We start from the raw sequence: 27,190 nt of genomic DNA, 5'->3' as shown, positions 1-27,190 counted from the left end.
AAATATGGCATACTGTAACATATTTTATATCTATGCTTAAAAATCCCCTCGTAAGTTTCATAGGAAACACAAACCTGTAAAAACGTGGATGAATTCATGTCTAACGAGAGCTTAGTTATGGGTGTGTAATGAACATCCGTTTCCTGTGTCCGAAAAACATTCCTTCCCTACGTTCCAAGAACTATAGGTGGGAAGAAAAGACAAACAAGGGGGATGGGGGGGGAAGGTATGTTGTAAGATGAAGGAGAGAATCAAGGTTTGTTGAACGTTTAACAATAATGATCTTAAAAATTTATTTCTTTATATACGTATAATTCACAAACAATTACATGAACACTTTTTAATGCCACATTTCAAAAGGGGAAAAGGACATTTTTCAACCAGTGAAAAAATAAAAAAGTCAACCATACACAAAGATATTAATTAGTTGTACGTTAATATTAGTTAGGTTTAACTTATCCCTTAAATGTAATTAGTTATATGATAAACCAAATTGCCACTGACATATATCTATGCAGAAGTTACATAAACTTTGAACCGTTAAGACTTACTTTTCAAACATACATTTATATACTTTCTCGAATATCAGTAAAATATTAAGATCGCCTTTTTTAAATATCTATTTTAGATTCCGAAGACATGATATGTGTTTTCCAGGTCACTTAAACTTACGGTCGTCTAGCATATAATGGTTAAGACTCGCAGATAGACATTATGTCTGGGTATACTAGGACTAGTACAAGCTCAATATAAAATGTTACACCTGGAAAACAAGCGTGTGACTGTCATGCCTGGAAAGTAAACTTGAGCCTGTACGCCTGAAATTTATACCTTATAAATGTGTTATGCCAGAAATATATAACAAATAAATTGTGTTATACCTGGATTATGCGTCATATGAAATTTGCTAAACCTTTTAAACTTTTTTTTTTCCTTTTTCCTTTTCTGGATTATAGACCTTATAAAACTGTTACGCCTGGAGAAAATACATATTAAATGTGTTATAACGGGAATATATGCTATATAAATGTGTTATACCAGAAATATATGCTATATAAATGTGTTCCACCTTAAATGTGTGTTGTATAATTGTGTTACGCCAGCAGTATATGCTGTATAAATGTGCTACATTTGCAACATATATTAGTGAGTGCGGATGGACAAAGTTTCCAAACAATTCACGCACCGAAAAACCACCCTACAGAATTCCTAAGCAAGCAGTCGATCATATATTATGCGCACATATGCTACTAAATCATTAAAAAATGTTGCTAACATTTCTAGAATAACAATTGAAAATTTTGTAAAACACCAGTGTTCGCGTCTACTATCCCCCTAGTGACGTCAGTAGGGCTAGTACCTAGACAGCTCGGATTATCGCTATAAGATTTATCCAGCCTACTTGACTGATCTTAGGGTAGCTGCTTTTGATATTCCAGTAAATATATACAGATTATTTTTATAAATAGTAAGCGTATCATGCACGTACTTAAATTTTTTTTCTACCAAATTCAAAACAACAGATGGCACTACATGTCGATGGATATTATGCGTATGTTTCTTATAACGAAGCCACATCCGGCTATTTGCTGTGTCCACCAGGGAGAATCTAACCCTTGATTTTAGCATTGTAAATCCGAAGACTTACCGCTGTTTCACCGAGGAACTCGATGGACAGACACGCAACGGTTTATAAAGGTAAAGAATATACTTTATACAGCTGTAACACACAAAATGAACAAACAATGTTATTAAAATTTATAAATTTTAAAATGAAGTACGTATCTCACTACAAAAGTAATGAAAAAATATTAAAACCAACAGATTTACAAAATTTAATCCTCATTTTGGCAACTTTATACACTTATGTGTACGCAAAAGTAAGGATTAGACTTTTATAAATTTGTGATTGTGGTTTTAATTTTTGCAAAGTTACAGCTATCAAGAATATGGCTATACTGACAATTTGTAGATGTTATGCGCATTCCATGGACATATCAAAACTAAATAAATAAATAGGAAATAAAAAACAAAATGTTTAACGGAAAGTAAAGATCCTTGGTTATTTGTAGAATTGCACTAATTATCCAAAACAAATGTTGCATTAACAGTACACAAACGAGAAAGGTGGTCCGTATAGCTAAATGAAGCAGTCAAATTTGCCAACCAAAATAGAAATTGAAATTCGTTCAAAAATATATCCAACTAGTATCACTTCAGTTGTTTGTCTACTTGTTATTGTAGTATTCAATTTATTTTGGATAAGTTTTATAGAAATTCTACAAACAACAAATGATTCCTAATTTCCGCTAAACTTTTAATTCATTTGTCTATTTAAAATATATAAATGTGTTCAGCCAGGAATATATAGCGTATACATGTTTTACGTATTGCGTCTGGGTTATATACCTTATAAATATATTTGGCCTGGAATATACGCCGAATAACTGTGTTACACCTAGATAGACTGTTCACCGCATTAATGTGATACGCCTTGAATACGCACGTGGTGTAAATTAGTAGTGCCTGAAAGGAAAATTAGAAAGTCGTTAAGCCTACAAAACATTTTCAAACTGTTGTTATCATCTTCAGGATAATAAACGGCCAGTGACATCTGGCTTTATTCTTCTTTACTAAGGAGTGTAAGGTAGATTTGTTTGAAGTTCAGTACAAAGCTACATAATTGGCTATCTGTGCTCTGCCCAACACGGGTATCGAAACCCGGCTTTGGAGTTGTTAGTCCACAGACATGCCGCTATGCTATTGGGGAAGGGGGAGTGGTTAAGGAATATAAAATGGGTTGAAAAACAATGAATAATGTATAGTATATTATAGTAACCTACATCATACTGTTTATAAAAGGATATGAATGAGCTAATAATATGTGAATTAATCAGCCACTAATTGTTGTCCCGTGTCTTACGTAGAATGTAACATTACCGTGCGTTTGTTTGTTCTTCACGAGAGTAAAGGTGTGTTTTTAATAAGTGTGCTTGATTGTAGTTATAGTCAATGTACTGTGTCGACTAACATGCTTACGTAAGAAGTCTTAAAAAAAATCAATGTTCAATGTTTTCTTGCATAATGTTGTGTTTTTTTTCCGGATGATTTTGTGCAAATTTATATAAGGGCCATGTGCGCTAGATGTCCATAATGTTAAAATGATAAACGTCTGGAAATGCAACTAATGAACAGCACCCACCGCGAACTCTTGCATTATTTATCGAACAGTAGTACTTAACAGTCACTCTTATAAACATTCACGACTCCAAAGTGCATAACGTTTTTTTGCGACTGTTTGTTTATTTTGAATTTCGCACAAAGCTACTTAAGAGCTATCTGCATTAGCCATCCCTAATTTTGCAGTGTAAGACTAGAGGAAAAGCAGCTAGTCATCACCACCCACTGCCAACTCTTGGACTACTCTTTTACCAACGAATAGTGGGATTGACCGTCATATTATAACGCCCTCATGGCTGAAAGGGTGAGCATATTTGGTGCGACTGGAATTCGAACCCGCGACCCTCAAATTACGAGTTAAACGCCTTAACCCAACTGGCCATGCCGGGATCTTTTTTTTTTTTTTTTTGCGACAACTGGACGTGAATACTCGTATCAAAAGTTGTCACTAGTTCACGCTAGGTGTTATTTGCATCTCTACTGATTGACAGGTTTTAGTATTAATAGCTGATTTGAAATGATAAGATATTAAAATTTCAAATTTTCTATGAAAAAAGGACTATTTGTAAACAATTACAAGTTTATAAAACATGGGAAGATAAAGAACGCTAAAACTTTATTGTAGGTAATTCCGTGATGAACAGAATAAAATTAAAAGCGTAGTGTTTAACTTAGCATGACAAACGTATACTCCAACAAAACGAAACATCTATGCTACTGTTTTAACCTCCCATACCACTGATAGAACAAAGTGGTTGAAATGACCTATTTTTTATCCCTTTTCACCAAACTTGTAATTTATTATTCTTATTTTCATGTGTATTGTGACTGCCCCCATTGGCACAGCGGCATATCTGTGGACTTATACCGCTAAAATCCGGATTTCGATACCCGTGGTGTGCAGAGCACAGATAGTCCCTTGTGAAGGTTTGTACTTAATTAGAAATAAAAGGGGCCTGGCATGGCCAAGCGTGTTTATTACACACAGGAGCGTAGATCCTGGAGGGGATGGGTGGGATACATCCCCCCTTCATTTTAGGTGGGGGGTATGGTGGATACAATCATCCCCCCCTACAGTTTGGTCTGTTGAATTGTTTTATTGCATCACAGGCCAACAAATTGTGTGTTTGTTCTTGTAATTCTCGTGTTCTTAAAATCGAATTACATAATTAGTCCTAGATGTAGGCTTTTTCAGTAGCCGAAATGTACATCTTTAATATAGGTGTGCTTCTAAGCTTTTTGATCTAAGCGATAGTTCGTAAGTATCAGTCAGTAGCCTAAGTATACATGCAAGGCTTGCAAGCACTATCACAGAATCTGCCTACGTCTAGTACATAGTGTAAGATTAAGTAAAATTTTTATCACAACAGATTGAACAGAGCATGAAATTCGAAAATATTACTCCCAAGCATAAATTCCTGTGATCTAGATCTAGCAGGCCATTTGTAGCTTGTAGCTGTATCAATCTTATGTGTATATTGTGCGGTTTTCCCATGCCATTTGTTCTGATGCATGTCTAGCCGGTTTTATTGTCGAACGCCTTACTCTCTTTAGCTGGCGAAGCTGCTGACCATAGTGTAGGTTTAGTGTACAGTTAACGACAGGTTCGGGCCGCTCAGATCCAGACTCGCCCTACATCACCCCTTCCGCTCCGTTTAGTCTGAGCCTCGATTTTACAACAGAGCTCATTAGACCTGTGTTTATGGCCCTCATTAATCCACAAAATTTCAGATTATCACCGCCCTCTAATAAAGTGCTGGTGCTTTATGGTAAAAGAACAATATATTCTCTTATCATAGACAGAAAATATATTGTATTTTCTTCTATAATTAGAACACAAAAGGAGCGATTTCAATGGCCCAAAGCCTCTACTCGAATTGTATTGCTAGTTTTTCTTTAGGTGTTTTTATTTAATAGGCTACTTATAGATATTATATCACAACGTGTTTGCCTTTTGATGAGCTTTGTGATTGTTTAAGTATTTTTCGAGAAACTTGCAATTACTTGTGTTGTAACTAACACACATTATTGTCCCAGCGATGCCCAGGCGGTCAGTTGGCTTGGTAGTCACTGTGAGGTTCGCGCGTTCGACTTAAATACATTGTACAGTTCAGTCCTACTTCCATTCTGTTCTATCTTCGTTCGTTGTACGTTAGATTTTTTCAATAAAGACTGTATTTTAGCCTGTTGAGTCATCTGGGAAACAGATTCCAATTATGACAAGCAAGCGTCTGAAACTTTCCGATATTAGACAGTTCTGCAAGCCAGTTACTAGTACTACAAGTGACAATGCAGATACAGATAATCCAACAACCTCAAGCAAAGGAACAGAAACTTGCCATACAGAGGAAATACCATGTTCATCAGAGGATGAGTCTGAAAATGCTTGTATAACTATTGCACATCATGAACCACCAGATATTTGTGAAACGAGTTTGTGCAGTAATGAAAAATTTGACACTCCACAGATACAGTGTGGACAGCCATATCATCCAGACACACGACTAATACCACGACAGAAAGCAAAATATCAACTTCCAGGGCAAGTGGTTTGATGAGTTCACATGGCTACACTTCGACAATCAGACTCAAAAAGTCATACGCATTCATTGTGCCAAGGCGGAAAATAGAGGCCTTTTTACAGGGAATTTGGAGAGGCCAGTGGAGTGTACCTTCATATCCACCGGTTTTTGCAACTGTAAAAGGGCAAAACAGAAATTCAACGAACACCAATCCTCCTCTCAGCACAGATTTTCTATATCTCCAGAAGGTTCACTTGATGTAACTCCAGTGACTGTCCAGCTACATGATGGAAAAAGAAGCAGCAGGAAGAATGCAAAAGAAGTCTAGCCAAAATATTCAGAAGTTTACGTTTCTTACTGCGTCAAGGTTTAGCATTACGTGGATATACTGATACGGAGGGGAACTTCCTCCAGTTAATGAAGCTCCTGGAAGGGGATGATCCTGAGTTGATGGCCTACTTGTCAAAGAAAACCACATTCACATCACCCCAGGCTCAGAATGAAATAATGGAGATGTTCAGCCATCAAATACTGAGGAACGTAGCACACGAAGTGCAGCAAAGTAAAATCTTTGCATTAATGGTTGATGGCACTCAAAATGTTACAGGTGTCGAACAGGAAGCAATATGTGTACGATACGTAGGTGAGAACCTTGACGTCCATGAGACATTTCTTGGTTTGTACAGTATTTCCAATACAACTGGTGAAACAATATCCTCGACTATACTTGATGTACAGACTAGACTCAATTTACCACTGTCAGGATAAAGAGCACAAACTTATGATGGAGCCGCTAACATGAGTGGTGCGTACAGTGGATGTCAGGCAAAAACAAAAGAGGAGCAACCGTCAGCTTTGTTTTTTCACTGCGGAGCAGACAAGGCTAATATAATATGCAACATGCAGTTGAAACTTGTGAATGTGTTCCAGTGGGTACATGAACTTGGTGTCTTGCTTCAGAGGTCAGGCAAATACAAGACAATCTTTGAAAATATTGTATCGTCAGACAGCCACAATGGTCCAATTAAATACATCCACTCACTGTGTCCAATACGCTGGTTGTGCCGCCTATCTGCAATTGCATGTGCTAATGATTACTACAGTGCATTGTTGATTCTTTGTCAATTCAATTAGCAAATGAAAAATCAGATGTAGCAGTGAAAGCACGAGGTCTGCTGGACAGATTTGACAAAGGAAAGACAGTTTTAGGATTGTTGATGGCTCAGCATCCATTAGCTGCATTAGAGGAACTAAACCGTGTATTCTAAGCAAAATCAGCGACAGTATCTGGAATGATTAAAGCATCTGCAATGACAGTTGAGCAACTGCGGGTATTGCGAACAGAGGAAAATTACAACAAGATATTTGATGAAGCTTAGAAAAAGGTAACTTCCTTAGATCTGGTACCTATTGAAACTACCATGCATTCGTAGACCCCCCCCCCCAGAAGGATCACAGGTGATGGCTCAGCACACCATTCTGCAATAGAGATTACTACAGAAGCCTATATTTTGAATTTGTGGGCACAGTCATAGAACATCTGACCACTAGATACAATGCAGACAACAATGACTTGAGGTAATATCTGGCACTTGAGAACATGATCACATCTGGCAAGATTGACAACTCGGTTATAAACTTCTATCCAGAAATCTCTACACAACAGCTCGAGTTTCAGTTGCCCATGTTCAAAGGAACAACAAAAGCAGTATCTCTGAAAGGTGCAAAGGATGCTTACTGTAAAATGCATGAAACAAGCCAGCAGATGTTTAGTGAAGTGTTTCTTCTCATGACAATTTTGCTTGTATGTCCAGTATCCAGCTGCGAATGTGAACGCAGTTTTTCTGTATTAAGACGGTTGAAGACGTGATTAAGGTCAACTATGTCTCAGTGCCGCCTCAACCATGTAGCAGTTTGTCACACTTACAAATATGAGGTTGACAAGATAAATATTGAAGAGCTTATGAAAGAATTCATAAACAGATCATCACTTAGGAGGTCTACGTTTGGGAACATGTAGACTAGAGGACTAAATGAATCTCACTTCAATGAAAAGTATGAATAATTATGTGCTACATTGTATTGATGTGTAATTTTCAAGAGTTTGCAAATACATTTTAATTATTTTTATCAAACAACATGAATAGTTTTTCAATAGATATAAACTTATCAAGAGTAATTACTAATTTTATTAATGTTTGAAAACGTAATTCATGCAATGAAAATTATTAGTAACCTTGTCAAGTATAATGGCCATCTTTTATACCGTACAGTGTGCAGGAATAAATTCATGTGTCAGTTAATTTGTGACACATTTGTCTTTATCCTATTAACATTTTGAAAACTGTTCACGACACCTCACTTATACAAACCTACATGGAAACGTTGAAGTATCGTAGCAACAAGATTACTCTGTGACTGCACGTTTACAGCTTTCAGGTTCACGTAATCAGAGATTACCAATTTGTAAATTGAACAGTCCACATAAGTGGTTGCAAAAAATAATCCCCCCCCATCGAGTGTAAAAAATCTACGCCTATGATTACACACACACACAACATGCATTTATATAGGATTTTAAAAATTAATTACACTATTAACTCATTATTCCACATTATTAAACTTTCTAAATGATTAAAAAACTGTATTTTACTGTCGTTACCAAAATTAAGAAATTTTGTGAAAATAAAGTGAAGTTACGCATTTTGCTTCTCTGTCGATTTTTCTTGTGCCTTTCGTTTGACTATCAGGTTTACAAGATAAGAAATACACTGTTAGTTAAGTAATAATAACTGTGCGTTTCTTGCTTCTAAATAAGAAGTTAGTTCAGGCACTAAAATTTTTGACTAAACTTGTTTTTCGAGTTTTATCAGAGTTGTGTATTTTTGCTGACAAAAAAGAATACTTAAAATAATGAGCCTGTCGTGGCCAGGTAGCACTCGATTTGTAAACTGAGGGTCGTGTGTTCGAATCCCCGTCGTATCAAACATGCTCGCCCTTTCAGCCGTGGGTACGTTATAATGTTACGGTCAATCCCACTATTCGTTGGTAAAAGAATAGCCCAAGAGTTGGCGGTGGGTGGTGATGACTAGCAGCCTTTCCTCTAGTCTTACGCTTCTAAATTAAGGAAGGCTAGTGCAAATAACCCTCATGTAGCTTTGCGCGAAATTCAAAAACAAACAAACAAACAAAATACAAAAATACTTCGAAAGCAGACGTATTGATAATATATTTTATCAATCATTGTTAATAATTGTGTAACTTGTTAAAGCTCTGTACAAATAACGTTTCCACAACTGGTATTCACTCTGCTAGTTGTATTCCGGACATTATAAGCTAAACAGGATGGACCAATAAAATTATTTCCCTATGTATTACTCTTCACCTTATTGGTGAAACTTTCGTGTTGCCGAAATATAGGAACCTCACAGTGACTATCACATCACAACAATCTGCAGCTCACCGACGAGTGACCGTCTTGATATCGGAAAGTTCGTTTAGCCAGAGTTGTTTCTCACGTGACTTTGGATTTCACATTTACGCGGTTACCGAGGTAGAAAGATCTCTGAAAATCGGCTAGTGAGCACTTCAAGTTATGATACAGGTAGGCCGTTTCAAACCTGCAGTTAAGACTCTCAAAACAATATTGCTCAGAGTCAAACTATGGATTTGACATTTTCTTATCTTTTTCCAACAAGCCACACACTAAAAACAAAACTTTACATTTTACAAATTCAGCATTTAATAATAACTTTCACTTTTAGAATTAATATGAATACTTCAACATCCAACAGTAAAAGAAGACGATAAAAAAAACTATGTTAATTTTATCATGTAAACACTCTTTTGTGTTTTTTATATTTTTAATAACAACTTTGAGTAACTGATATTTCTTAAGTTGTTGTACTAACAATTAAAACTACAAGTTTGTTTGTTGGGTAACAACTGGCTTGATGTGGCGCACTTGTTGAATTATTCACAATTACCGTGGCTGTATTATGCGTTGCATTAGAAATACGTATAATTGCATCGTATGTATTAGAAACGATTGATACAAGGAGACGGTTGCAACAACAACTATTCTGACAAGGCTGTTGAATTAACCTCACAAGATTGTTGTATAGGTAAGTTCCATGGTTGTTTCAAGAATATTAATTGCTACAATTATTGTACTGCTGACAATTACGATTAATAATATTATTGTATTAATATAAAATACTGGTAAAGATTACCAGCTTAGAGCTTAGTAACAAATATTTATGAAGACAACTATTAGAACAATATTTTTGCATTAATAACAACTACTGCAAAAATATCGATGTATTAGTAATAATTGTTTCAAGATTGTTGCATTAGTAATTTTACAATACGATTACTGTATTAATAACAATTATTAAAAATATTGTTTTATTTGTAGAGATTACTAAAACAAAATCATTTTATTACTGGAAATTAATACAGAATTGTCACAACAGGATTACGCCTTCCTTTATAGTAGTACTAGTTGGTGAAATAAGTATGAATGGTTGTTTTACTAGGAAAAAAACAACATATAATACCGATCCATAAAAGGCACATGGTTCGTGCCTCGTTACTGGAAAAAAATCATGGGTGCGTTAGAAAAATAACTATCAAATTCCACTATTAATTCAAAACAGTTCACGAGTTAGCGATATATGTTGTTGACTAGCTAGCTAGCTACCTTCCTCTTTAGTATATCACTTCACCACTAGGAATGGCTAGCACAGATAATAATCGAGTAGATTTGTACGATATTCGAATAACAAGTAATTATTTCACATTGCATACTTAGAGCTAGTTGAGGTCACGTGATGGGAGCAGAAACTACGTTGTAAGGCTGACAGCAGTTAACATTCCAAAGAACTGTATCATAAAACAAAGGTATCAGCACACAATTTTCAAGCGAATTACTGAGACGAAACAGAGAACAATAGTCTACTTTTTTGTTTTATAATTGTGTTTTTCCCGTTGGAGACAATAAGAATATTTATTTTTAGTTGAGTGGTCAACACAAATTGAACAAACAAGTTTATTATTAATCATGCACAACAAAGGTACAAAAATTGAGTTTTTTCCAACATTACCTTTTCATCGAATTTGAGGTTGATATATACCTACAAAATGTAATTTATATACATTACGTTATTCTATAGCGATAGTAATTAAATATTACTGAGAATATATAGAAAAATAACATTAGTATAGGAAAATCATTTTTAACAAATACCATATATGACTAGCTTCCATCCTCCTGCATGGATCCTTTCCTACCGAACACCTAGCTGTTCAACTGCACATCACTTTTTGTTAGTGTACGAATATAATACAAAAATAGTTAAACACACGATGTGTTATTAACAAGTATGCTACACTGTAGACACGTGAAGCAATAAAGTTGTCTACTTTTTCATACTTCCAGACTTCTGCTCTAAAAATCATCTGTTTATTTATAACTGTTCATAAACACTAAAGCGGCTAGTATTCAAAGACAGGGTCATGACCTTTATTTGATTAGGATTGTTTTTTGTTCTTCTTCTTCTTCTTTAAAAGTTAATTTGTACACATTCACAGCTATTTAAACCACGTTACTGAATGTAAGCGATAGCGAACGTTGATACAAATATTTTATTAAGTTTCTTCACTGGCTGACTCGCTGCTTGCCGTGTTTATAACTTTACCCTAACCTCTAGATATATAGCAAATTTCCTTTATCACTAATATTCCCAAATATGCTAGATGTTCGAACAGTTTAAAACAAACCGTTGTTACGATATGTAGGATTTTTGCTGGATTTATTTTAGTTGTTTCTAGTAGTTTTAGGTATTGCGTCGATATAAATACTGTTAGTTTATCATACTGAACAATGGTACCTCTGTATGTCTTATCCTTTCTTCTCCCCAAGTGGTACAGCGGTAAGTCTGCGGACTCATAACGACAGAAACTGGGTTTCCATATTTGTGGTAAACATAGAATAAACAGCTCGTTGTGTAGCTTTGTGCATATTACAGAGAGAAAAAAATTATGTAAACTTAACCTCACTGAAGTTTCAACAGTGCACACCGCCAACACTTAGACTATCTTATATGGCTGAAAGTGGGATTTGTTATAGTGCATCTACAACCCCATGTGAGGAACGCATTTTAGAGGATAACAGGTGACGAACAATGAACCTTTGATTTTACAGTTTAAGTACGTTATTCGCTCGAACACGCCTGATCTTTTCGTAAGAGAATTTATTTTGTTTCTAGAATTACACAACATCATTTTAAAGTAAGAACAAATTAAATGTCTAAAAACACATTTTAAGTTCTTAGACATTTTAACCAAGAAAACAACAAAATGAAATAGTGTCTTAGTATAAAATGAAAGCTAATTATATCTTGCTAGTTACTGTGGAAACAAGGTAAATGTTTCTATTATAGATGAAATTTCAAATAATAACTAGTATATACTGTTTATTTCCCAAACCAAACCAAGTTCAACGACAGAAAGATCATACATATATGCCACAACCACCATTGTTCTACAGACTACTGTTATATACACGTACTAACAACAATCAAGAGTCAGACATAGTATACTCCACAATTATAATTACTGTACTAACTAGTGTCTCGTGAACAGACCGAAAACAGTCAAGAGTCAGACTTTATACATTCCGCAACGCTCATTATTGTACAAATTTTTGTTATGTGAACAAACAACCAAAAACACGATTGTACAAATTAGTGTTACATAAACAGACCAAGTCAAGAGTCAGACCCGATACATTCCGCAACGCTCATTACTGTACAAATTTTTGTTATGTGAACAAACAACCAACAACATGATTGTACAAATTAGTGTTATGTTAACAGACCAACAACAATCAAATGTAATAACAGTATATGCCACAATCCCTGTTATTGTATAAATTATAGCACTTTAAAAATTAACGACATATCAGATTAGAAATGTAACAAATGATTAACCAGTTAACGAAAGATAAAAAGTCGACCAGCTTCGACAGGTCAAACTTGTCAGCTTATTTTGAAGTAAACCTTGTGTTGGGATATTTGTAATGTTTTTTATGTTTCTTACACAATCTGAGAGTGCTGATTTCGAAAGAAAAACAAATACGTCAGATATGACTGTAATACAATAAGCCTCTTCGTTGGTAACACTCGCCATTTATTGCGTCACAACATTGGCTTCCTCGTGACTTCTTTTCGTCTGTATCACGTATCAATTTCTCGCTTCTAATTTGTATCGCGTACCACCTTGGTATGATGTTTCTTATGATATGGAAAATGTTTGTTCCCTCGAATTATGGGACTGTATTAATATATTTATTGGCCTACAATATAGTTTGAAAAAATGTTGCTGTCATCGTTAACCGAGTTTTGTATTGCAACAACAAATGTGAAAATACATATTTTTGTTATAGCCAATATACGAGTATAGTTTCTTACTGCACATATATTATGTATATTCTAGTTTGTAATGAACAAGTATGTTTGTCTTATGTAGCTTATTCAGCTTCAGTCAAATACATCCATACAATTCTTCATCCTACAGTTATTAGGAGACGAATAGGTTCAAGAATTTCTCGAAAGTCACCTTAGTAATTAAAATATTCTTTTTTTAATTACAATACAAACAACATAGCACTTTTAATTTTCTCACTCAGGTTCTAAAACTCCATAAGCCAAGATGTAGACGTCAATGTTGGTACTCTATCACTATATCATCCGAAATATTGCAATTTTTCAGTCTTGGCAATTATGTTAGTCGTCATCGTGAATATCTAAAAACCCTAAAAATGGCGAGGTTTGCCCTTTAGACACATAATAAGTGCCCTAGAATTATGTTACAACCAACAAGAAACGTCAAGCATACGCAAAAATAAGGTTCAGTCTGCCGCTGTTAGACTGTGTCATTCTCAACGAACAGAATAAAATCAATCTCAGATAGCGATGACACCCGTTACAACAGTGTCTCTTGTACGTTGAGATTCAAACCGTTCCAGAATGGTCAACGTCCATTACCTAATTAGGAGAGAAAATGACTTACAAAAATGATTAATATTCTTATAATTCCATGCCACTTTTAAGTTTTTTTATCATTTACATTTTTTTCTGTCATTTTCTGGTGTTGAGTTAATGGAAGAATTTAGGTTTAACTATGAGTTTTAATTGATCGACATTAATTTTACAACAGACAATAGATGCATTAATTGTGACATTCCTCTTAATTAATCAATTATAAATTGTAAAACAGATGCGTAAAAATAACATTTTAATCCAATGATTGCTGATTCGCACAGTTTGCTTTGTATAGTGTACGCCTCGCAAAAATTCCGCACTCAAAGAATTAAACGTACTTCATCGTTTAACAAATTTTCTCTGTCTACATCTGTTTATGTTTTCTATATGCATAATCACCAGAAAACATTCCCAAAATTAAAAAGAAAAATAACTACATACGCCCAGGAACAGAGCATTCCTGTACAGCATGGTTAAAAGTAGCCAAATCATACGGAAACAGGCTACAAATACAAAATTGAACAATCACTACAATATACAAAGGGGCTAGAAACACATATACAACATTCTTACATAAATAAACAAACATCTCCATCTTGTCAAACAGAGTTCAAAATAAATGTAAAGATTATTTTCGCAAAAATCTTAACAAAAATGAATCATCAAGAACACTGAAAAACATTATCATACCTATTAGGCCTAACTACCTCGCACCACGAATTTTGGTAAACTCTTTATGTAATCTATGGCCACCTAAAATTGAACAAATCGGTAGCCAGATATTATTTCATTTTACAAGTGTTTATTTACTTAAAAATAAGATTAGGCGACATATTCTCAATTAATATTTATGGGACTGATTATATGAACAAAACGTTATGTTGACAATGAACAAAAAAAAGAAAAGAAATAAATTTATATCTGAAAACTCTGCGTCAGACATTCACGTACCTGGTCTCAAAAGGGTCTCACGTGTGCGAATGAACTATTGCTACAAGCATTCAGTGATTGCATGATGTGAGAACAAGTTCTCCTAGCTACAAGACTGTGTTTTACTGAAGAATTAATGTGGGTTTCATCAAAAACCAAACCAATAGTTGAGGAGGAAGGTGGAGGTCACCTTATCAAACAAGTACCAAATGAAACATAAATATACTTTTTCTGTGCCACATGTCGTTACTCAATATACACTGTTGGCCAAAATCTTAAGACCAATGAACATAAAGAAAACATATGCATTTTGCGTTATTAGACTCAACCACTTATTTGAGTAGAGCTTCGAAAGATGACAATAAGAAAAGGGAAAATAAAAATAAAAAAGTTTTTTAGCATTTAATAGGGAAATTGTGAACACTATGAAATTAGCCTGAACACTAGCTGGTCAAAAGTTTAAGATCATACTAAAACGAAGCGTTAATAGGCAAACACGTAACGAAAGTTAGTCATTTGTGTTCAAGCATTAGCGTTGTCAACATCTCCCACTGACATCTCCTGTGTTACATTGGGTAAAAACATGGCAAGGGGTAAAAAGTTGACAGAGTTTGAGCATGGCAGAATTGTCGAGCTGCAAAAGCAAGGTCTCTCTCAACGTAACATCACTGGTGAGATTGGGCGTAGTAAAACTGCTGTTGCAAATTTCTTGAAAGACTCTGAGGGATACGGAATGAGAATTTCCAGTGGTCGGCCCAAGAACATTTCGCCGGCGTTGAGCAGGAGGATTCGACGAGTTGTCCAGCAAGACACCAGCCGATCGTCGAAACAGATTAAGGCCCTTACGGACTCAGAATGCAGTTCAAGAACAATAAGACGGCATCTACGAGAGAAAGGCTTTAAAAACCGTAAACGTCTTCAAAGGCCACGCCTCCTTCCACACCACGAAACAGCTTGGTTAAACTTTGTTGAGAAGCACGAAACATGGGACGTAAAAAAGTGGAAGACGGTTTTGTTCTCTGATGAGAAAAAATGTAACCTGGATGGTCCAGATGGCTTCCAACATTACTGGCACGATAAGGATATCCCACCGGAGACATTTTCTACACGACACAGTGGAGGAGGTTCCATCATGTTCTGGGGTATTTTCTCCTTTCATGGAACAATGGAGCTTTAGGTTATACAGAGGCGTCAAACAGCAGCTGGCTACATTGGCATGTTGGAGTGAGCATCCTTATTGACTGAAAGCCCTCGCTTGTGTAGAAATGACTGGATCTTTCAGCAGGACAAAAGACTTTTTCATGGCGAATAACGTGATTCTTTTGGACCATCCAGCGTGTTTGCACGAACTGAACCCCATTGAAAATGTTTGGGGGTGGATGGCAAGGGAAGTCTATAGAAATGGATGTCAATTCCAAACAGTGCATGATCTTCGTGAAGCCATCCATCTTCACCATTTGGAATAGCATTCCAGCCAGCCTTCTGTAAACGCTTAGATCGACCATGCCAAAGCGAATGTTGTGAGTTATTCGCAATGACGGCCGTGCAACTCATTACTGAGACCTCTTGTTGGGCCTTTCCTACCCTGTTTAGGACTTCTTTTTGGTATGGTCTTAAACTTTTTTCCAGCTAGTATTTAAACTAATTTCATAGTGTTCACATTTTTCTAATTAAATGTTAAAAAAGATTTTTATTTTCCCTTTTCTTATTTTCATCTTTCGAAGTTCTATTCAAATAAGTGGTTGAGTGTAACAACGCAAAATGCATATTTTTTCTTTATGTTCATTGGTCTTAAGATTTTGGCCAACAGTGTATCTTTTTCAGTGTCAGAATTCATCATAAGATGGTATGATGAAAGTCAAAACATTTAACGTTATGCTTTTAAACTTCGAAACACGGTTAATCAATCAAACCAACAACATTGTTATTAGTGCTAAAATCACATTAGATTACGCATGCTTTTTTTTCACTTTCTTCTTAATTATTCTATTATGCACTTAAAATCATAAGCGTGTAGCAATAGAATTTTAAATAAATTTTTCATCTGCTACACACAACATTATTTTGTTTAATGCCAAAAAAGTAGTGACGTTAGCGTAATAACTCAACTAATCATCAAGTATATATGTATCTCAGGACTGCTGGTATAGGTATTAACACTATAGCATTTCCATTTTGATGACCCAAGAAGGTCGAAACGTTGTTCTCTGCTTTATTAGTAAAATTGTTGATACCCACATGAATAATCAAGAATGATTTATTGTTAATTAGTGAATATGTAATTTATAAGGTGCAATATATTTCCCCCACATTATAGTGTATAGTTGTATCAGATGTAGATTTTTAAAAAATAAAGACGCCTTATATCAAGAGAGAGAGAGAGAGAGAAGGTGTAGTAGTTTATTTCTTACATTTTGGTACTAAATATTTATTTGGGGCAGTTGTGGCGCATGCTTTGTACATAAAACTATTCTATAGTATAGTTGTCATTGATAAGATGATATTGAGACTTTGAACTCCCCCCAGCAGATGCACCTCTTACTGAAAGTGTGAAAACTAAAAGCGGAATAGTAAATAAAAATAAACATTTCTTCGTGTGATGTCAAAATCCGAATGAGAGCAAGTCATGCTATTAAATAAAGACCGAATAGAATTTACACAACATTTATGTAAATAGTAAAGTGTGAGAACAGTATTGGCAGACTTAGAAGCACAAGTAGGTGTACTTTCATATACACATGGATATACTATACAAAATAACAACATGGGTACAAGTGCAGAGCTTCATGGCCTGGCATGGCTAGGTGGTTAAGGCATTCGACTCGTAGTCTGAGGGTCGCGGGTTCGAATCCCCGTCGCATTAAACATGGTCGCTCTTTCAGGCGTGGTGGCACTATATGTGATGGTCAATCCAACTATTCGTTGGTAAAAGAGTAGCCAAAGAATTGACTGTGGGTGGTGTTGACTAGCTGCCTTTTCCTCTAGTCTTACACTGCTAAATTAGGGACGACCAGCGCAAATAGCCTTCGTGTAGCTTTGCGCGAAATTCAAAACAAACAAATAAAAACAAGCGTAACTTCATACGGCAAGATGAAGGTGTACATTTGTTACATTATCTCCAATGGATATAAGTAGCTTCATTGTATTTCCGCTCTTGTTCTTCTTTTTTAGCGATTATCGCAGTCGCAAATACTACAAATTGCAAGCCATGTTTGAATTGGAATAGAATTCCATACAACATCTTTTCTGTTTTCCCATTTGATCAGCGTTTTTTCTTGTTCCTGTTGTTAGGTATTATATACTTCATCCCAGACGAGCCCCCATTTTATTATGTCGAGTATCATATTTTCTCCAAAACGAGTCTCAGATTTATCATGTTACGTATTACGATTTCAAATAGCCGGAAAATTAAATTTAGAAATTAATTAAATATTGATAATTGTTAAAGTTATGATATTTGGCAACAGTATCGATACACAATTTTTTTCAACATAAATATATTTTAATATACAAAAAAAATACGATTTATAATAACGGTTATTACAAATGTTAGTTTATATACAATAGTTTTACAAATAATACTGAGTTATATCTGATCTGGAACTGAATATTTTATCGACGTCCACGGAGAGCAAATTAATGCTTTGTTGATACATTTGTACATTTCTCTTAACGGCTAGCTAGCTTGAAGAACCCATAAGCTTTCACCAACAACAATATCTAATATCCTCTAAGAAATACTAATGTCTGAAGTTAATTCATTGAAATTAAATGATTTATAATGTTCGAAATATGTAGCCGTTCCTTGTCAAATTCTGTAGTTTCTGATTAATAAGCGTAAACCACAGTTATAGCTTCCAAGGCTTATAGTATACAGACTGTAGCTAACCAATAATAATAATAGTCTCTTGTCTTGGTGCGTCAGTTTTATATACCAATCACGCGAGATTCTCGAACGTTCAACAATGTTCAAGTTTGTTTGTTTGTTTGGAAATTTCGCACAAAGCTACTCGAGGGCTATCTGTGCTAGCCGTCCCTAATTTAGCAATGTAAGACTAGAGGGAAGGCAGCTAGTCATCACCACCCACCGCCAACTCTTGGGCTACTCTTTACCAACGAATAGTGGGATTGACCGTCACATTATACACCCCCACGGCTGGGAGGGCGAGCATGTTTAGCGCGACGCGGGCGCGAACCCGCGACCCTCGGATTACGAGTCGCACGCCTTGCGCGCTAGGCCATGCCGGGCCAGAACAATGTTCAAAAAACACGTAAGCCACACGTTGTTGATTCCTGCTCTCGAAAATCTACAAATTCAAAAAACAGGCGGGACTTGCGTAATACACAGCCAACAATATATGTCACATGCATTGAAAAACTATACTGAAACAAACGTAGGTATTAAAATAAATGTATAACAGTAAATCTGTTACACTTTACAGGACAGTTCAGGCTTCTTATAATGTGGGCTTTTTTTGTTTTTTGTTGGGTTTTTTTTTTATAGACATCGTTTGCCAGCTCAGGACAAGTGCAAGCAGAGAGGCTAAAAGCCCTCCTTCTCCCCGAAATATCGTTGGGTTCCAGAAAGTTAATGCCGTCCATTAATCTAATTTGAGATTTAGCCCCATGTGTATCTCATTTTTCCTTCTCTGCTCAGCTTACATTCTTTCTAGCAGATTTATCTAAAAGCTAATTGTTCTTTCAAACATTCTCGTATTTTCTTGCTTATTTTAATTGGAAAACTGTTTGGTAACGTGTTACTTTTGTACTTAGTTCCGTATGCTTTTGTTTTTGAAGTTTTTTATTTAAGAATGTGGCAAATGTTCAACATAACCATTTTCTATAAGAATTTATAATTTTTTTCATAGCTTTCTGCAGGTTTCTTTGTGTGAATAGTTATTTTAAATACGAACTTGTTCAAGACAAAAAGAAACACTACAGATAAGCTACCGAACATCGAATTCTTTATCTTTCATCTGATTAAATTAATATTTACTCTTTGTACATAGGAAGCTGATATATGTGATGTGAGGTATCAATTAAGATCACGAGAACTAAGTTCATAAAATTGAACTCTTTAACTTAAAATGTTGTAAATTTACTTTAATAGCTAAAACAATCCTTCGAAACCGTAGAGATCTGATTGCCTGACAAAATTATAAATCTTTGAAAAATGTTTTAAATAAATACAGTTACACTACCGATTTTCTAGCAACTGATATTCCGGTACCTCCTCTAATCTGGTTCGCTCGCTTCCTTGTGGGTGTTTGGGTATGCTGAATTTTAGATACCCAGGAGGGTCAGGTGCAAAATACCTCTTCCTCCATCCCTGGCTTACATTTCAGTTACTACTATGTTGTAGTTGTAGTGCTTTAGGGCCAGAGTAACCCACAGTACTATAGCCCTTCTCAGGACAATGTCCATATGTTGTCTTGAGTTGTCTTTTTTAACTTATTTATTTTATTTTTACTTTCTTCTTTTATACATTTTTCCTTATTGTTATTCCTTTTAAATCTATTTATATATATATATTTAACAAAAACTATGAATATTATACTAATTCTAAACGTCTAGTGCGTGGTGACCAGCTTGATTTATATTTCTTAAATATATATTCATTGGAGAGAGGTACTTAGGACTATTTTCATCATGTACATGGTATCTGTCGAGTTCACACAATAAATCATTTTATGCCAATTTTTATTGAAATAATTTAGTGCATTATCAAAAGTCTATCGGATACTGTGTCTAAGTTTGTATACTTGTGCATAAATGTGAACGAAGTACTGCGGGGAACTTTATAAGCTGAGGTGTTGAAAATGAGAAGAAAAAGAAGTGATAATAAAGAATTTTGAAAAAAGAGACAAAACTACAAAAAGCCCGACTAGCTCAGTCGGTAGAGCATGAGACTCTTAATCTCAGGGTCGTGGGTTCGATCCCCACGTCGGGCGGCGTAGTTTAGTTTCTGCGTGCTTTGTCAAACAATAAAATTTTTCTTCCACTCCGAAAATGTGCAGTGGCATATGCTCCTTGACGTATTTGGCGATGTACGATATTAAGAGAGAAGTCTCTGAAGAACGTATTTGATGAAGTCAATAATTGAGAAGTGTTTGAGACTTGTTATAAACAGGTAAAACTTTCGGCGCCTATCCTGTGAAAGTGGGTTTTTCTCGGGGCGCTCCCGTTTCCCCCCACAACAAAAAACTTAGGCATTGGATCTTTAGATCCCAGCCAAGGCAACTTTATTGCCATGCTCTGAATCAGGTCGTTTGTGTTCACATTTACTATGACAGCTGCCTATCGGGACGAGTTCTGGCTGTTTTTCTCCGGTGCTACCTTTGCCTTGTTCATGAATAATATTAATTATGACCAACTCCACTCCTTCACCTAAAAAAGAGTAAAAAAAAACCAGCTGAATTCAATAACCTTCCACGAAAGGGGACGAAGAGGAACCACAACGTTCCTGAACACCCCAGTTGGAGAGAGAATTCTTCTGATTTCTCTCTAAACTAAACCCTGCCATGTTAATTTGCGTTTGCGAATTTTGTATTTTGGTAGTTTGTGTAATTGTTTTTGTGTTATGTTTATCCAGGCTGGACATGCGTATTATATAATGGGTCTAATGTATGTTTTATAGATTTTTATTATATTATTAGTTGATGTACCTAGATATTTACCCGAAGGCTTCTTGCATGATTTGCTCTTTCCAAGATTCTAGTCAGGATATTGTTAGTATGATGTATCCACGTTAATTTGGTATCGTAAGTTGATCCTAAAAATTTGGCCGAGGTAGCAGTCTTTTTCTTTTCTTTTCTAATTTCGTGCAAAGATGCTCGATGGCTATCTGCGCTACTAGCAGTCTGTAAAAGTGGTCTGTTCATGTATAACTTTGGTGGGTCTTTTTTTAGTTTATTTAATCTGTTGAATAGTGTTACTTGGTTTTCGGAATATTTACTTTTATTCTATACTTACATCATTCATATATGTGTACAAGATACTTTAATCTGAGTTTGACTGTGTGGGTATTTGGGTATTGATGTTGTTAAATACCCAGGAGGGTCAGGTACATTTGACCTCTTCCTCCCTCCCGAACGATTATAGCGTCTGTCTTTAGGTTTTTTTTGGGTTTTTTTTAAAGCTTTGGGCCAGAGTAAAAGTATAACATCATACTCAGGTCCATTTCAGGGCTCAGTCCATGCATGGACGAACAAGAATTTTTTTTTCATTTAATTTTTTTTCCATATATATTTAACTTTAATCTGAACAAAATTACTAGAGCGCACTTGAAATTCCCGCTACCGCAAGACTAGTTCATTGAGCGACCACAGATGGCACTGCATGTGGCACGCACTCTTTCAGGGTGGGCCTCTTACTGACTTTACAGGATAATGTATCAAAGAAGAAAGAAATAAGTTGTTCATGAGTTGCCTGAGTACGCACAAAGTGTTACGGGACCTGCTGCCAAGAGTATAATAGCAAGTAAACTTAATGAAGAAAGTCTGGATGAATGTCGACAAAGAAACACCTGTTGTTCATCACTGTACTGACTCAGAAGTTATGGATATTGTTCTGAATCCTGGTAAAAACAACGAAAGTGATGAAGATAAAACAGATGTCGCTGAAAGACTTATTACTATGGACAAATTAATTGAGTTGACGAATGAATTAATCAGTGGGCTAGGGCAACATACCTTCATGACGGAACAATAGCTAATGACTCTTCATTTGCTGTATGATAACTTGCACACAGAAAGCTAGAAGAACATAAAACAACTTCGCTTGGATGAAATGTTTAAAAATGCAGCGAAGAAGAATGTGTGTAAGAGCAGTAGGCTTACAACTTATAATTTTGTGGCTTCAACTTCAAGTGCCCCGGATGTTCCCCTGCAACATCACAAATTCATGACGCAACAATCAACTATAAAACATAGTGTAATCCTGACAGCCCTCAACTTCAAGGCCTTTGTGATTAGCTCTACAATTCCAGTGTAATTCTAAAATATGCCACTTTGGAAACAGTACTACTGCAACATTCTTTGTACGTACAGCAATTAAAAAACCTTTTTCATTTATACTGGCTTCCCAGTGGCTCAAAGATATGTCTGCGAACTTACAACGCTAAAAACCGGGTTTCGATACCCATGGCGGGCAGAGCACAGATAGCCCATTGTGTAGCTTTGTGCTTAATTCAAAACAACATAATTTATAGTGTACGAATAAACACGCGACATTTACATTTAATATTTGTTTTATTTAAGTTTATTGTAGTCCATGGTGCTTTAGAGATACGTGAAGAGTGTATAATTAATGGGTCATAAGTGTATTGCTAAATTATCATTATTGTGTGATCTCTGTTGGCCCGGCGAAACGGATAATCTGGCAAGGATCTGAAACCAAGGGTGCCAGAAAGTCGGTGGTGTACCTGTATTCAGGATGAAACCACGTGACAATAGGCTTTATAAAAATACGACTACGACCCTGTAAATAATAAATAACGAAAATTATGATATTTTTTTGTGTGATGGCGAAAAAGAAATGGAAGTTATAATATTCACGTTAAATCATTCTTTTCACGTTGATTTTCCTTGCATAATATCATTCTTCTCACGTTGATTTTCCTTCCATAATATCATTCTTCTCACGTTGACTTTCCTTGCACAGTATCATTCTTCTCACGTTGATTTTCCTTGCATAATATCATTCTTCTCACGTTGATTTTCCTTGCATGATATCATTCTTCTCACGTTGATTTTCCTTGCACAATATCATTCTTCTCACGTTGATTTTCCTTGCATAATATCATTCTTTTCACGTTGATTTTCCTTGCATAATATCATTCTTCTCACGTTGATTTTCCTTGCATAATATCATTCTTCTTAAGTTGACTTTCCTTGCACAGTATCATTCTTCTCACGTTGATTTTCCTTGCATAATATCATTCTTCTCACGTTGATTTTCCTTGCACAATATCATTCTTCTCACGTTAATTTTCCTTGCATAATATCATTCTTCTCACGTTGACTTTCCTTGCACAATATCATTCTTCTCACGTTGATTTTTCTTGCATAATATCATTCTTCTCACGTTGACTTTCTTTGCACAAGCCCCCCGCTAGTACAGCGGTATGTCTTCGGATTCACAACGCTAAAATCAGGGGTTCGATTCCTCTCGGTGGGCTCAGCACATAGCCCGATGTGGCTTTGCTATAAGAAAATACACAAAAAATTCTTTGCACAATGTAAATATATGAAGATAGAGAAATAAGATATACTGATAGATACCCTACTTTCCTAGAGCTAAGTCAACAATATGAAAGTGAATTTTAGACCTAGAAGGTAAAGTAGCATCCACTCGGTAACCTAATTATTCTAAAAACTTAGTGGCTTTCCTGTAATGGTTAATAACAAACTCTGGTTATCCCTCTAGTTGTGTTTGGACTGGATTACGTTTAGAAGCGTGAAAAAGTTATACTTGAAATTTCTATTAAAGCTATTTAGTTCCATCATATTTATTCGATGTGGAATTAAAAGCCTAATGAAAACAAACTTGTTTTACAACAACGTGTGATAGTTTTTGTGATAACAGGTAAGTAAGTACCAGTTATAAAACATATTCGTCATTCCTATCTTGATAATTGTTTTCAGAAAATATGTTTTAGCTCTTCCCACTGTATTTTATTGATGTATTAGTACGTTGTAGCCAGCCACAGTATCGTTAAGTCTCCTCACTTAATTATTATACGAGAGTTGAGAGTGGGTGTTTTTGATTATCTGTATTCAAAATTAGGGGTGGCTATGGGTTGATAACCCTTCGTATAGTTTTGCGCAAAAATTCTGAAATAATGAAAGATTTTACGATGTCGTGTCGAATACCGATAGTTGGCAAGTAATGGACACCACAAATACTAGGCCTTTTTTGGCTTTTTAATTCGTGTTAACATCAACCATACATTAAACATCCGATGTCTAAATACTGGTTTATATTAATCTTTCGTAAGACCTCTCAGTGCGTTGTTATCTCATTTTACTACACGCAGCAACACTATAATTATCAAATTGATTCTTCCATTCTGCCGGTTAGTAAAACACAAACAAACAATAATGAAAACTAATGTTTATAAACGAGTAAGTTCATAGAATAATTTGCTGTACTAATTAACACCAGCAGTCTTCGCATACAGATGCCATTAATGATATAAATCTTCAACACAACATGAGCACAAACTGGGTAAAACAGACCTCATCGTTTCGCTATTAGCATGTTCGTTTAGAGTTCGTGTTCACTAGAGTTGTGTTTACCATAGGTATTCGATATTTTGGACAATAGTAGGGGTTCAGGGGGCGCTCTTCTTATGGCAAAGCCAGAGGCATCGCTGGGCACCGGCACATGAGGCCTGTGCCCCAATTTTATTTGACAGTACTCCGGAAACCCAACTGGTGTGTTGACAAATCAAAACAGAGAACCATGATTGATATCATAAAGAAACGCCAAAAATTCCCGCACCTATAGGCAGACAGACAGATCTTGGTAGGAATTTTGGTTAAATTATTATTTCGTTCTGGTCGAACGAAAAATAACCAGGGGCGGTCAGAAACTACTGTTTCTCTTCACCCCACACAAGGCAAGAATAAATTAGTTAACTGATTACGGAGCGAGTGATATGTACAGGAGTGGCATGTTAGTTATTCGTACAACGCGATGGTCACGAATGACCTAGAAGTTGATAGTGTGTTGAATTTAATTGAGGGGAATCGGGAAAAGCTGAGAAGAGATCCTGCCGGCTAGAGAGACGACGAAGAAAGATGAGGAAGGTTCAGCAGAACACCCACAAGCGTCCGAGGAATGATGTTTAAGAATGTTGACTTGGAGTGAGCCGAGAGATGCAAACACAGTGCGCCGACATGATTAGGTCTCATGACTTATATGTATTAGCTATTAAACACTTAAAAATTTTGGATATTCAAAAATTTGGATACTAATTTAAAATTTAGAAATCAAAATAACGTACCTCTTTTCAGGGCTGGGATCTATAGATCCTATGAAACGGAACTTTTGCTGTGGGGGGAAACGGGAGTACCCCGAGAAAACCCACTTTCACGGCCAGGGCGCCGAATGTAGGCCCTGATCGTGCCCGGAAGAAGAGCTGTAGGGAAAGAAATTACATAGATTAAGAACAATTGACATACATATGATTACAAAGCAAATGATAATAACAGAACACAAAACGCATAGGTGGTAGCTTGGACCGCACCTATAGGCCCGAGCTCCTAATCTTTTAAGCACCTAGCGACGCCCCCGGGCAGAGAATTGTATACTTCTAATGTCCTTGGCTTGCTGCCCTAGTTTCGTAGAAATAATGCTGAAGGTTATATTTTTACACGTGACATCGACCGTGGACTCTATTAGGTTTAGAGTCCATCAGTTAGAAAATATGCCAATATACTACTGAATTCCGAAAGCATAAACGTTTAACTATTTTGAAGGTGGAATATTTGTTAGAAAAACAACAGTTATTATGTTATTTTCTTCTAGGCTTGTTTAACCTTTGCTTTTTATAGGGTAATTCTTTGTATCAATTCAGCTTTTGTTCAGAGAAAAACGTAAACAAAGCGTGTACATCTCATAGCAAAGTCACATCGTGCTGTCTACTGTGTTCATCGAGGGGAATCAAACGCCTGATTTTAGCGTTGTAAATCCGTAGACTTACCACTGTCCCAGCGGAATATATTAATACAAGCAATGTTATGCTACATTTTTACTTACAACGAAATGCCCCACAGTGGCTCACTTGAAGTTTCATAATTCACAACGTTAAAATTCGCGTTGCGATATACAAGATAGGAAGAACATAAATAGTCTGTTTGTTTTCTAGTTACGCGAAAGGACTCTTTTATGTTTTTCTGATAAAAATGAAACTGTTGTGGGTACTATTTATTTATGTAGACTTTAAATGAAATTTAAAAGTATCATTCATTATTCTTTTTTCTCCAGATGGCGGTAAAACAGAATCGCTCCTTCAGCCATTACGTAACTCTAGTAGTTCTATTGTTGACCGTAACATCAGCAATAAAAGCTAAGTCTATTCTGAAACGAAGTTTTGCTGACCTGGGATGTATGGGAGATTTTAACAAAGCCGTGTTTGCCCGTTTAGGTCGTGTATGTGAAGAGTGTTACCATGTTTACCGTGATCCTTTCATTCATCTGGAATGCAGGTAAATAAAAATTAGTGAACAAGTATATTTCTGTTAGAAGCTGTTCTGAATTTCGCACAGAGTTACACGAGGGCTATCTCCGATAGCCTTCCCTATTTTAGCAGTGTAAGACTAGAGGGAAGGCAGCTACTCATCACCACCCACCGCCAACTCTTGGGCTACTCTTCTACCAAAGAATAGTAGGATTGACCGTCACATTATAACGCCCCCAAAGCTGAAAGAGCGAGCATGTTTGGTGTGACGGGGATTTGAACCTGCGACCCTCGAATTACGAGTCGAGTGCTAGACCACCTGGCCATGC

At 35.9% G+C, this 27,190-nt stretch overlaps 2 protein-coding genes, 1 long non-coding RNA gene and 1 other non-coding gene across 7 annotated transcripts in view; 3 read left to right on the top strand and 1 right to left on the bottom strand.

The window, feature by feature from the left end:
- The window catches only part of LOC143223476 (zinc finger CCCH domain-containing protein 15 homolog), a 282,471-nt gene that overhangs the window by 53,014 nt on the left and 202,267 nt on the right, over window positions 1–27,190 (top strand). The window lies entirely within an intron of this gene.
- LOC143223474 (crustacean hyperglycemic hormone-like) overlaps window positions 9,139–27,190 on the top strand; it is a 20,931-nt gene continuing 2,879 nt past the window's right edge. The window contains exons 1-2 of one of the 2 annotated variants that reach the window (XM_076451505.1): window positions 9,139–9,306; window positions 26,669–26,889. In XM_076451505.1, coding sequence (XP_076307620.1) covers window positions 9,298–9,306; window positions 26,669–26,889 — 230 coding nt within the window. In that variant the 5' untranslated portion in view covers window positions 9,139–9,297. Of the gene's footprint in view, window positions 9,307–9,708; window positions 9,827–26,668; window positions 26,890–27,190 lie in introns of those variants that run through there. The other variant, XM_076451506.1, reaches the window with a different exon arrangement.
- Window positions 20,556–20,628, top strand: TRNAK-CUU (transfer RNA lysine (anticodon CUU)). The gene has a single exon. It is a non-coding gene; the product is annotated as a tRNA-Lys (tRNA).
- Window positions 21,727–27,190, bottom strand: part of LOC143223475 (uncharacterized) — an 18,510-nt gene continuing 13,046 nt past the window's right edge. The window contains exons 2-3 of the long non-coding RNA XR_013012925.1: window positions 25,686–25,820; window positions 21,727–23,880 (exon numbers count right to left, since the gene is read on the bottom strand). This is a non-coding gene — a long non-coding RNA (uncharacterized LOC143223475). The remainder of the gene's footprint in view (window positions 23,881–25,685; window positions 25,821–27,190) is intronic.

The sequence above is a fragment of the Tachypleus tridentatus genome, chromosome 8 (assembly GCF_004210375.1).
Source record: "Tachypleus tridentatus isolate NWPU-2018 chromosome 8, ASM421037v1, whole genome shotgun sequence".
Lineage (NCBI taxonomy): Eukaryota > Metazoa > Arthropoda > Merostomata > Xiphosura > Limulidae > Tachypleus > Tachypleus tridentatus.
This window is presented reverse-complemented; position numbering and strand designations above follow the sequence as displayed.